This window comes from Delphinapterus leucas, chromosome 15 (assembly GCF_059928025.1).
Source record: "Delphinapterus leucas isolate spDelLeu-1000000601 "Yukka" chromosome 15, BTC_Dleu_Yukka2, whole genome shotgun sequence".
Taxonomy (NCBI): Eukaryota; Metazoa; Chordata; class Mammalia; order Artiodactyla; family Monodontidae; genus Delphinapterus; species Delphinapterus leucas.
This window is the reverse complement of record NC_143143.1, coordinates 8,371,565-8,384,315: the sequence shown is the minus strand read 5'-3', so window position 1 is coordinate 8,384,315 and position 12,751 is coordinate 8,371,565. Positions and strand designations below refer to the sequence as shown.

General features: G+C 54.9%; 2 protein-coding genes across 3 annotated transcripts in view; both read left to right on the top strand.

Annotated features, from left to right (window-relative positions):
• The window catches only part of RASA4B (RAS p21 protein activator 4B), a 30,551-nt gene extending 21,918 nt beyond the window's left edge, over positions 1-8,633 (top strand). The window contains exons 20-21 of one of the 2 annotated variants that reach the window (XM_022588015.3): positions 95-159; positions 285-8,633. In XM_022588015.3, the coding sequence (XP_022443723.2) occupies positions 95-159; positions 285-406 (187 nt within the window). In that variant the 3' untranslated portion in view covers positions 407-8,633. Of the gene's footprint in view, positions 1-94; positions 160-284 lie in introns of those variants that run through there. The other variant, XR_002646645.3, reaches the window with a different exon arrangement.
• Positions 8,495-12,498, top strand: POLR2J (RNA polymerase II subunit J). The gene is made up of 4 exons (XM_022588013.3): positions 8,495-8,629; positions 9,834-9,923; positions 11,350-11,524; positions 12,306-12,498. Exons 1-4 carry the CDS (start codon positions 8,577-8,579, stop codon positions 12,339-12,341), a joined length of 354 nt encoding a protein of 117 aa, XP_022443721.1. The 5' UTR covers positions 8,495-8,576; the 3' UTR covers positions 12,342-12,498.
• Positions 12,499-12,751: the final 253 nt, after the last annotated feature.

The window sequence follows — 12,751 nt, the reverse complement described above, 5'->3', positions numbered from 1 at the left end:
CAGGAGCCCCCTCCAGCTCAGGAGGCCCACCCTGGGTCACCCAGCCTTCTGGGCGAGGGCACCAGAAGCCCTCACATCCTGTCCTCACCCACAGGGAGAAGCACCGACAGCTGAGTGCGGGCCCAGAGGCAGGCCCTGTGCTCACGGGCCCCGGAGGAGGTAGGTGCTTCCCACCTGAGCCCCCTTTCGGGGATGGTGGGTGGGGCCTCCCTCCCAGGGGCCCTCCGGCCTTCCAGACAGGCGCGACCCTACCTGCTCTGCCCTCATCCTGCATCTGCCTCCAGCCCCCGAGGACCCAGTGGCTCAGCTGCTCCAGGTACTGCAGGACCTCCAGGAGGCCCATAGGTCCAGCCCAGCTGGCTCCCCACCCTCGGAGCCCAGCCGCGTCCTGGAGCTGCAGACATGAGGCCGCCCCGCACAACGCGCTGAGCCCCGCCAGGTGCTGGGAGACCCCCGTGCACTCTCAGCTTTTCACCTCGGTCCCTCTCGTTGGGGTGCACGGCCTGGGTCTCTCCTGGGCTGAGTGAGCTGGGGGAGCCAGGGGCCCAGGGGGTCCGGAAATCCAGAGCTGATATGGTTTTGGCCCGTCATCACCCACCTGACATCTCCAGGGGACTTCGGGGGTTCCTACTCCTCTGTGAGGCCTGGCTGCTCCCCGCCAGCCCCACAGCCATCACTGCCACTAGCCCAGACTCCCCAGGGTCCCTCCTCTCCTGCCCAGGGTGGACCCAGCTAGAAACCCCCCTCTAGGGTGGTCCACACCCAGATGGACTGATGCTTCTTGGACCCAGAGAGGCAGGAGGGAACACGGGGCCCAGGAGACCAGGCCTGGACCTCAGCACCCCCTTTGCTCCTGGCCACCACCACCCCTGCTCCCCTCATGGCCACAGCTGTGCTCCCTGGGAGAGCATCGTGATGCTCTGTTGCCGACAATAAACCTGCTATGACTGTGGAGGCTCTGGGATCTCGAGATGGGGGTCAGCTGCTGGTGGGGGTGGCCAAGCACCGGGCCGCCAGCACAGTCTCTGTGCATCCCCACTGCCCCTGCTCTGTTTCCCCCCGTCCTGGGGACTTGCTTTCTCCTCCCACCTGCTGTCCCTGCCACACCCCTGGGTCCCACTCATCTGTCTCCCACAGGCTACAGAGCCTGATGTGTCTCACCAGCTGGCCCCTCCTGGCAGCCCCCAAACAGGCCCTTCCTCCAAGTGTCCTGAAGACTGCAAGTGGGGGAAGGTTCAGAACCTCAAACCACATGGCCTGGCCCTGGCAGTGGCCCTTATGCCAGCCCCCTCGTCCCAAGCAAGGCTTCCTCTGGTCATCACCTCCCCGCTCTCCTCCGAATCCATCCCTAGGTACACAGTAACTTGCAACATAATTAACAAAACAGAGAAGGGACAGGGTCTTCCAGCACGTTCTTAAAACTCTCATTCAACCAAGCTTAGAGCCTCACCTGTGAATCCCAGACCTGGGACAGTCCCCAAGGGCCCAGGTCACAGGCAGGACCCTTGACCCAGCTGACTAGCCGGAGTCTGGGGCCGGACCATCTGGGCAGGCTGCATGCTGGATTCTTTGAGGGATAGCATAGAAAAGCAAAGGGGGCTGCCCCGCTCCCCTGTACCCCATGGCTTTGGGGGCCCTATCGACCTTTTCTCCTGGTCACAGCCTTGACAGCCCGCCCACCCAATCCCTTGGATGTTCATCACTTCTTGGTCGTGATGCTACCATCCTGTGGGCCTCATGAGCCTCTTCACAGGGCTGGCCCAGGGCTCAGGTCCAGGGTGACTGAGCCTGCTCCCCCCCGCCCCCATCACCGACCGCTGCTTCTCTGGCTACTTCCTTAGGGCCTCACACCAGTCCTGCCTGTTGGATCTTCTTGTGTTTTAAGGACCTCATGGTCAGGAAGTATGGACCCTGGGTCTCCTGACCCCCAAGGCAGGGAGGGAAGGGGAAAGAGAGGTGTACACTTGGGTGTGCACTTACAGGGGCTGCAGCAAGTAGAACTGTGGATTTTAACTGCACACGTGCAGCCGCCCACTGGCAGCACCCACCACGCTTTCCTCCAGTGGATCTCGATGTGGGCACGGCCACTGCAGCCAGAGGGGCATTTAAATGAGTAAGTGCCTGGCTCCGCCCCCCACCTCTCCCGTGGGTACCAACACCCCTAGGTTCTCCTCGCAGGTTCCGGGCAGAGCTACCTAGAACCCAGGATGCCGCATTCTTTTTGGAAGCCACCTGGAAAAAGGAGAGGGACAGAAGAGACTCCTGCCTGCCCTCAGTACAGGCAGGTACTGGAGGTCACCCCCTCCACCTGCCCAGGGATTCCACACCACCACTCCCCCAGGATCGCCAGGCCTGTTATTCATCCGGGGCTGGGGCAGATGCCCCAGATGTCTTGAGGGTCTGATTGGGCCCTCAGAGGCCTACAGCCCAGGGGGCTGGCATTCAGTACAGGGCAGGCACCCCGAGAAGCCCTGAGCGGGCCCAGCTCACATAGCATGCGCCTTTTTCACCCTTTGGGCCCAACTCAGGAAATCTGGGTAAGTTCCCGCCAGCCTTCTCTTGGGAAATTCTTGTCAAAGTAGAATTTTCAAATATGTTTTAAAAAATGACTCATAAGAATGAAACTGTGCACCTCAGATTGGACTTGAACCCACACGGCTGGGACTTTGAGCCTGCTAAGACCCACCGTCTTCCAACTGAGATCACACACCTGGTCTCAGGACTTAATGACGCTCAGGTTCTTGATGTCTCATCTCAGAAAGAATTCAGTGAGAGACAAAGTGATAGGTAAGAAGTGGATTTATTTAGAGAGAAACGCACTACACAGACAGGGTGTGGGCCACCTCAGAAGGTGAGAATGGCACCGGGGTACGGGGTTGTCAGTTCTTACAGGGGTGGGTAATTTCATAGGCTAATGAGTGGGGGGAGTATTCCAGCTATTTTAGGAAGGTGAGGGGATTTCCAGGAGTTGGGCCACTGCCCACTTTTTGATCTTCATGGTTGGTCTTGGAACTGTCATGGCGCCTGTGGGTGTGTCATTTATCTTGCTGATGTGAGCATATACTGAGGTTCAAGATCTAGTGGAAAAAGTCGACTTGTCCGCCATCTTGGACCCATTGGGTTCTAATCAGTTTATAGCATGTCCTTGGGCTATGTCATTCTTTCAAAGGTTGTGCCCTGCCTCCTTCCCTCCTGTTTCAAAAATATAGAACGGGCCTTGCCTGGTGGCGCAGTGGTTAAGAATCCGCCTGCCAATGCAGTGGACACGGGTTCGAGCCCTGGTCTGGGAAGATTCCACATGCCGCGGAGCAACTAAGCCCGTGCGCCACAGCTACTCAGCCTGCGCTCTGGAGCCCATGTTCCACAAAAACAGAAGCCACCGCAATGAGAAGCCCACGCACCGCAATGAGGAGTAGCCCCTGCTCGCCACAACTAGAGAAAGACCGCGCGCAGCAAGGAAGACCCAACGCAGCCAAAAGTAATAAATAAATAAATAATAAATTCATTTTGAAAAATGTATAGGGTATGAACATGTATCAGAGATTTATTACACTCCAAGGAGGAAATGAATGTTTGGCAAAGCTGGTTCATAGGCTATTTTGAGAGTCTGGGTAACATTGGAATAAGATTGTGATATTAGATACAAAACTGGTTGATGGAATTATCTTCTCTATGGGATGGAAACCTACAAGTTAATAAGTAACTTCAATGTCTGGGCCCTAATTGAATAATAAATATCAAAGTCAAACACAGGGGGCTTCCCTGGTGGCACAGTGGTTAAGAATCCGCCTGCCAATGCAGGGGACATGGGTTCGATCCCTGGTCCGGGAAGATCCCACATGCTGCGGAGCAACTAAGCCCATGTGCCACAACTACTGAGCCTGCACTCTAGAGCCCGTGAGCCACAACTACTGAAGCCCGCATGCCTAGAGCCCGTGCTGCACAACAAGAGAGGCCACTGCGGTGAGAGGCCCGCGCATTGCAATGAAGAGTAGCCTCCAGTTGCCACAACCAGAGAAAGCCCGCGCAGCAACGAAGACCCAACACAGCCAAAAATAAGTAAATAAAAAATTAAAAGAAATAAATTTTTTTTTTTGCGGTACGCGGGCCTCTCACTGTTGTGGCCTCTCCCGTTGCGGCCTCTCCCGTTGCGGAGCACAGGCTCCGGATGCGCAGGCTCAGCGGCCATGGCTCACGGGCCCAGCCGCTCCGCGGCACGTGGGATCTTCCCAGACAGGGGCGCGAACCTGTGTCCCCTGCATCGGCAGGCGGACTCTCAACCACTGCACCACCAGGGAGGCCCAGAAATAAATTCTTAAAAAAAAAAAGTCAAACACAGGTCCATTCCCCAAGCTTAGGGATTGGCAAACTTTTTCGGCAAAGGCCCAGGCATGCAGGTTTTGGTTGCCATTACTCTTGTAGCACAAAAGCAGCCACAGGCAATGAGGAAACCAACGGGCATGGCATATTCCAATGCAACTTTAAATACAAAATCAGGTGGCAGGCTTGATTTTGTCCCAGAGCCCTCACATTTTGACGATCTCTGCCCTAGATATTTATTTATTTATTTGTTTTTTTCCTAAAACCCCTGCTTTTTAAAAAAATTTTTACTTATTCATTTTATTTATTTTTGGCTGCGTTGGGTCTTCGTTGCTATGTGCGGACTTTTCTCTAGTTGCCGTGAGCCAGGGGGGAGGGGGCTACTCTTCGTTGTGGTGCGCTGGCTTCTCTTGTTGTGGACCACAGGCTCTAGGCACATGGGTTTCAGTAGTTGCCGCACGCGGGCTTAGTTGCCCCACGGCATGTGGGATCTTCTCGGTCTGGGGCTTGAACCCACGTCCCCTGCATTGGCAGGCAGATTCTTAACCACTGCGCCACCAGGGAAGCCCTGCCCTAGATGTTTAAATAACCCCTGGTCAGGCCTGTTCAACAGTGCTCCAGTATGGCATTGTTGGGATATGCCACACACTCCCCCTTCCCCTTATTTCCAAGGTTGGAAAATGTTTCTTAGCACCCCATGTTCTAGCCGCCCCTTCCACAGTGGTGCCAGGCAGACCTGTCTCCCTTAGACTAAGGAGAAGACGGGAATGGTCATTGGGACTCCTCTCGGGGCACGCCAAAATTGAGCTGTTGAAAACTCTTTGGGGGGCTGACAACTTCTGGAGCTCAGGATCTCATGTTGGTCAGAGAGTCAAAGGGCAAGTGTGACCAGAACTCCCTAGAGAGGACAGACTTCCACAGTGGCAGGGAGGGAAGCCCCTTCAGAGTTAAAATCCTCTCCCCATCCTGTCCCGTAGCCCAGTTAAGGCCAGGCCAGCCTCATCACCGCCAGGTCCCTGCAATCCTGGCAACGGTAGTGTTGCAAGAAAAGGTGGGGCACAAGAGGATGGTCAGGTCCCAGGTCTCAGGTGAGTTCCTGGGACGGGTCGCCAAGTATGGGTTCTCGGCTTCTTGCAGGAAAGAATTCAAGAGCGAGCCACAGTAAAGTGAAAGCAGGTTTATTCAGGGATATACACATTCCATAGACTGAGCGGTGGGCCAACTCAGAAGGCAAGAGGCCCCAGGGTATGGGGTTGTTAGTTTTTAGGGGGAGGGGAATTTCACAGGCTAATGAATGGGAGGATTATTCCAACTATTTGGGGAAGGAGCAGAGATTTCCAGGAGTTGTGACCCACTTTTTGGCCTTTTATGATCAGCCTTAGAGCTGTCCTGGTGCCTGTGGGTATGTCATTTAGCATATGCTGGTGTATTGCAATGACCGTATAATGAGGCTCAAGTTCTACTGGAAGTAGATTCTTCGCCATCTTGGGTCTAATCAGTTCTAACTGCTTTATGTCCTCAGAGGCTACGTCATTCTTTTAAAGTTTGTGCCCTGCCCCCTTCCTTTCTCAGTAGTGTCAACTGAAAAAATAAATGCACAATCTAAAGGTTGAGAGTTATGTTTTATTCGGTGGACATACTGAGGACTTCAAGCCGGGCAGGCAGCATCTTAAGTAACCCCGAGTCGAAAAAAAAACAAAAAACCCCAAGAAAAATGCTCTGAGGAGGTGAGGGGGAGCCAGGATATATAGGAGTTTTGCAACAAAGGGCAGGTAGTCTGAACATCAAGAGATGACTGTGAATTAAAGAAAACCAGATATCTCAAGTTAAGGAATTTAGCACTTTTCTTTGTATGAGAAGATGTAAGAGTCTGGGCTCACCAAAATCATTCCTTTGATATGTACCTCAGCTATCTGGGGCCAGTATCCCGTGTTTTCACATCCTGCGTTTCATCAAGCTGCACCCTTGGGGTTGGCTGCAGTCTGATGCTGGCTAGCTGGCCGATATTCTTTGTTTCCTTCCTGAGTTCCCTCAGGGCTCACCGTTGGGGGCAGGGCTGCAATGGCCGACAGCTGCGGCATCTTTTGTTTACTGACACGGCAGGCAACATTTTATTTCTCAGTAGCATCCTTGGCCCAAACTTTCCCAGGATGACTCAGACGGGTGAAGGGGCATCATTACTGTCATTGCCTTCTATTCCTCCGCAGTTAAAGAGGCCCCCACCCACTTGGCCTGGAGAATCAAGGTTGGTGTGGGCCTCCAGCAAATGACATTTTCTCACCCCAGGTCTCAAAGCTTAAGTAGGAAAGAGTCCTTCCCGGGAAGTGGTGGGGGAAGCTCCAGATTTCCTTGGGGGCTCCTCAGCTGTTCCCCAGCCTTGGAGAAACAGCTGGAAAGCTGTTAGGGCTTCAGTAGCTAATCTGAGACCCCAGCCCCTGTTGCTTCAAACCGCTCAGGTGGGACTTTTATGCTAAGCTGTAGTCTGCAAAATATCAACCAACCAAAACCGACTCATACACTTATCCCTTCAAGTTCCTCTTATACCTGTGTTGACTGAAAACAAAACAAAAACAAAAATGCACAACCTAAAAGTTGCGAGTTATGTGGGATTTTTAAAAAAATATTTTTAAAATTTTAATTTTTTGGCTGTGTTGGGTCTTCGTTGCTGCGCGTGGGCTTTCTCTAGTTGCGGCGAGCGGGGGCTCCTCTTTGCTGCGGTGCGCGGGCTTTTCATTGCGGTGGCTTCTCGTGTAGCGGAGCACGGGCTCTAGGCGCGCGGGCTTCAGTAGTTGTGGCTCGCGGGCTCTAGAGCGCAGGCTCAGTAGTTGTGGCACACAGGCTTAGCTGCTCCGCGGCATGTGGGAACTTCCTGGACCGGGGCTCGAACCCGTGTCCCCTGCACTGGCAGGTGGATTCTTATCCACTACGCCACAAGGGAAGCGCCTTATGCGTGATTTTTTGGGGTTTTGGCCGTGCCACGTGGCTTGTGGCATTCTAGTTCCCTGACCAGGGATCGAACCTGGGCCCCAGCAATGAAAGCGCCGAGTCCTAACCACTGGACCTCCAGGGAATTCCTGCGAGTTGTGGGGGTGGCTTTTTGTTTGTTTTCTGGGTGGTTTTTTTGCCGCACTGAGCGGCAAGCGGAACTTCCCCGACCAGGGATCAAACCTGTGCCCTCTGTGGAAGCTCAGAGTCTTAACAACAGGACCACCAGGGAAGTTCCTGCGAGTTATGTTTTATCGAGGACCTTACTGAGGACAATAGCCTGGGAGACAGCCTCTCAGATTGCTCTGCGGAACTGTTCCAAAGAGGTAAGGGAGGAGCCAGGATATATAGGAGTTTTTTGCTGAAAACCAAACAAAACACTTGTAGTCAAACATCAAAAGATTACCGCTAATCACAAAAGACAGACATCTCAAGTTAATGATTTCAGCAGTTTTCTTCGGAAGATGAAAGAATCTGGGCATTGAAATGGTTCCTAGATATGCATCTTAACTATGTAGGGCCAGTATCCTGTTTTTCTCCATCCTGAATTCCCCTCAGGGCACACCGTCAGGGGCTGATGGCTTGATGGCGGCAACATTCTTTGTTTATTGAAATGGCAGGCAACATTTTTTTGTCCCCACCAGCATACACTTGCCGCCTCCCCGGCCCTCACCCAACTGCTCCCCTAAGAAGAACCTCACTAGGCTACAAGCCCACCTGGTAAACCAGTAACAACGCAGCCAGGAGTCTTGTAGCAGCTTGCCGTGGCAGGTGGATTATCCATACACAACAGTCTAGCCCAGGGGAGACTTCTTCTGCCCCGGCTGGTCACACCTGCCCACTAACCCAAGGCTCCATTCTCCATTCAAGAGCCTTTTGCCATGTATTCCAAGGGCACATTTCCAAAGAGGGATCAAGGGGCAAAGGGAGCAGAGAGTAGAGCTCAGGGTTCCGGCTTAGCCTAGACAGAGATGTCTCAAAAGAGCTGCCCCCAGCGTTAGGAGCATGCGTCAAAACATGCCCGCAGGTGAGCCCAGGAGAGGACCTTCCCGACTTACGCATGCGCAGAGCCACCAGCCTCTCTCTCCCTCCGGCAGGCTTTTCTCGCGCCTGCGCAAGATCCTCCAGACCGATAGAGGGCAACGAGCCGATCCTCACATGGGTTTGGCACTGCCGGCATAATCCGGAAGCAGCCGCTAACCCGGAAGTGGTCGAGTTCTGGAGGGGGTGGCGGCTGCGTGTGAGGCTTGGGAGGCTGCTGCGACGCTAGGATGAACGCGCCTCCCGCCTTCGAGTCGTTCTTGCTCTTCGAGGGCGAGAAGAAGTAAGTGGAACCGGCCTGGGTGGGAGAGGGTCGCGGACCCTCGACCGTCAGCGCCCGCAGGTTCTGGGGCTTCTGTGCCCGTCCGCTGCCGGGGGGACAGAAGGTTTTGCTCTAGCTCCACAGAGCGCTTCACACTTGAGTCTGCAAACTTAAGACAGTACTAGGTGCTGGTGAGTCTCCCCATTCTGCAGATGACGAAACCGAGCTTCAGAGAGGTTAAGTCACTTTCCCAGGCGCACAGAAAGTGGCCGCTCTGTATTCGAACCCAGTGTGTCTGGCTCCAAAGTCCTTTTCCTCTGGGATCTGGTAGCCCCCCTCACTCGTCTTCCCGCCCACCACCTTTATGCTTGCTGCAGCCAGAATGATGGCTCCGAGACTCACACCGGCTCTTCATTCGCCGGTGTAAAACCTCCAGTGGCTCCTCATTGCCAGCAGGTGAAGGGAAATGTAATCCAGTGCTCAGATAGCCTGGATTTGGCTCCTGGATCCCCCACTTGAGAACTCTGTGCCTTTGGGCAAGTGACAGTCTGCCTGAGGCCCACTTTCCTCATCTGGAAAATGGGCTTATTACTGTATTAAATCACAGAATTTTCTCTAAGGGGAGATTAAATTAGGTAATTTATGTAAAGCGCTTAGTCCAGGGCTCAGCACAAAGAAGACCGTCTTAAACGCTGGCTTTTCCTTCTCTTAACTGCCTGGTATCCAGGGCTCTGCTCTGCGGTCTAGCCCCTACCAGGCACTTCAGTCTCCCTTGAGAGCGGTGGTTCTCAACTGGGGGCCATTTTGACCCCCCCAGAGGACTTCGGCAGTGTCTGCAAACATTTTTGGTTGTCATAAAGGGGATGCTCCTGGCATCTAGTGGTAGAGGTACTGCTAATACCCCACAGTGTACCAGACAGCCCCCATACAGAAAAGAATTTTCTGGCCTAAAATGTCAGTGGTGCCAAGGTTGAGAAGCTCTGCTTTAGGAAGAAGGAGTAGTCCAGAGGTGAGGTGAGGGTCCCGCAGAGCCAGGCGTGGCTGGGTTTGGGGTATAGCCACGGTGCTACTCTGAGTCACAGAGGACGTTATGGGATGAAGAGATGGGAAAGTCTTCCAGGAGGAGGTGGGACCTGAGCCTGCCTTGAAGGGCAGGGTTTAGACTCCGGGGAGGAGGGAAGCCCCGGCCCTCCCCACCAACCTGTTGCCTCTGCCTCTCCCTTAGGATCACCATTAACAAGGACACCAAGGTACCCAATGCCTGTTTGTTCACCATCAACAAGGAAGACCACACGCTAGGAAACATCATTAAATCGTAAGTTCCAAGTCAAAGGCTTTTGGGGGTTATGTTGCTCTTTGAGAGGCCAAGCCTAAGTTCCAGGAGATGTTCTCAAGTCTCTCTGAGCTCCAGGAAGTCCTTCTGGGTGCTGGCTCTAGGAATTCACACATCCCAGTACCTTTTCTTCAAAATGACAGTGACCAGTATCTGTTCACGTAGCCACCTTCCTGTGTTGGCTCAGTTATCTGACTAAAGGAGGTGAATGTGCAGCGAGCCACAGGAAAGAAGGCCTGCTTGGGGCTCTGTGCTCACAAGCACGGAGACGCATTCAGCATTGCTCACCCACCCCGCCCCCATTTGTGACAGTGACCTCAGTGACACCTGGCATTCTAAGATGTGTGTGCCAGAGACTGTAACTTAGTAGAATAAGGGAAGGAAGTGGGAGAGTGCTTGTGTGGTCATCCGGTGCCCTGGTGGGTTCCTGATAATTGGATGGTGGGTGTTTGCACCGGTGAGGTCCTGGCCTGGTAGGTGGCCAGCAGTAGGATTGGCCAGAGACTTGTCATTTCGCTGCTGAAAAGTGCCATCAGTGAAGCCATGCCTTTCCCAGGTTTGCATGTTTGAGACCGTGGGCAGGAGCTTGTCTGGTCTTCTGGTATAAGTAGGGGACGGAGTTGCCCATCTTCTTTGTGGATGCCTCCTGCCCAGCGCCAAGCCAGTGGTGCACCCAGGCTTTCCTGGGGCCCTGCTGCCCCCCACCCTCCCCCACTGTGTGAGCCCAGTGTTCCCACCTGTGCCAGGCCCCCCCCCCCCCCAGTGCTCACATTTCAGGGAGCTGATCTGGAGAAAACCCCCACGCGCTCAGGGCACAGCTCACGATTCAGGCTTCGCTTCCCCATAGCCTCGCGGACCAGGACCCCATGCGTGTGGACGGCAGCTGCCAGCCTGCATTGCCCAGTGGATTTCCGTTTCCACTTTATTAAGTGCTCAGAGCCTGGGGCCTTCTCCCCCTGCTGCCTTTATTTGCTGTGCCAGATGCTCTTTTGGGGCTGGGAATGGGGCTTTTTTTTCCTGAACACTAGCTGGATTTTTACTGCCTAGGGAGGTTTCTTTGGGGCCGTTGAGGGTCCCTGATGTCTCCTGAGGGAAGAGGTTGCTGGAAACCGTGTTTACTAGGTAGGGTCGTTGATCCTCATGGATGTAGGTGTGTGTATGGGAGGAGTCCCCACATGCTGTATCTTCTTCACATGTCTGTCTTACTTGGACATTCTTGCAGGGGCTGCGGGGTGGTGACAACGACACAACACAAACAACTAAAGATCGAGAGCAGCTGCATTTGCTTACAGGCCCCAACCCAACGGGAAGACCCTTGGTTAGAAGGCCTGGAAGGTCACAAGGGGCCAGAGCCCCAAGGGCCCTAGGCTCACCACCCCCCCCCACTCCACCCATCCCTGTGTCTCAGGCAGCTGCTGAAGGACCCGCAGGTGCTGTTCGCTGGCTACAAAGTCCCCCACCCCTTGGAACACAAGATTATCATCCGTGTGCAGACCACACCGGACTACAGCCCCCAGGAGGCCTTCACCAATGCCATCACAGACCTCATCAGCGAGCTCTCCCTGCTGGAAGAGCGATTCCGGGTGAGGAGCTGGGTGTGCCCGAGGGGCTGGGGTCAGTCTGGACGCCAGCCTGCATGGTCACAGCTGCAGCGTGTTCATGCCCACACCTAGGACGATCCCCGGGTTGTCTCCTCTGATTTATTCGGTGGGGGAAATGGGGGCTGGGCGGAGGTGATGACAGAACAGGGGTGTACACCACAGCATCCGGGAAGTGTGGACTGAGGGGTCATGGAGGTGAGGCCTGGGGCCTGCTGTCTGCACCCAGGGGTGGGACCTCACCCAGTGCCCAGGGTCTCCCTTTGTGCTCTCATGGTCCCCGTGGAAGCAAGGGGCCTGCTGCCTGGGGCTGTCCCTCCAAGCCTCTTCCCTGTGGTGCCGCTGCCCTGTGGTTTATCTGTCTAGGGGGCAGCTCTTCTTATCGTGGGGTACCACCATCAAGAAGGCCAGATGGGTGTGGTCACATCTCACGCAGGGGGTTTCAAAGTCCAGACACGATTTAGAGTGGGAAAGATCCACGGCTTGTCACATTTTCAGTCTGTCAGTCATAGGCTCACCAGGAAGCACCTCTACTCCCCTCCCTCCCTGCCACCCCAGGCAGCAGGACCTGTGCTGCAGGGAAGTCATGGTGGGGTGGGTAGGGCTGGCTAGAGGGTCCCTGGGGTGCTGGCTACCCGGTGCCGGAACCGTTTGGGGCCCCTGGCCAAGGTCCTGGCAGCCCTTGTTCAGGGAGGCTGAGGCTGCGTTCCTAACATCCTCACCCGGCCACTCCAGCTCAGGGCGCCGCCTCCTTCCTCCCCCTCAGGTGGCCATCAAAGACAAGCAAGAAGGAATCGAGTAGTGGGCTGCACCCGGCCCTTCTCCAGGCACCAGGTGGACAAAAGCACTTCCTCCAGCCGTGGGCCTCCTTGTAGAAAGTCCCTCACCCCTGACACCGATGTGTCCTGTACACAGAGTCTGTCTTACCTTCCTAATAAAGTGTGGCAGGAAAAGACCCAGCTGCGGGCTGAAGCAGAGGTGACTTCACAGCCTTGGGTCAGTCCAGTGGAGGTGGGGGACCTGTTCCGGAGCCACTCGGGGGCCTCATTTCAGGACTGGCCCAGGGAGCCAGATTTCTGTCTGAGAGGGTGGCAGGAACAAACTCATTCTGGACAAAACCCGGGAACCTGGGCCTGCCCGGCGGCGTCTCAAGCAGAAGGAACTGAAAGCTCGTGTGCTTCCAGGCGTCCCTGCCCTGGGAGCCTCAGCTGC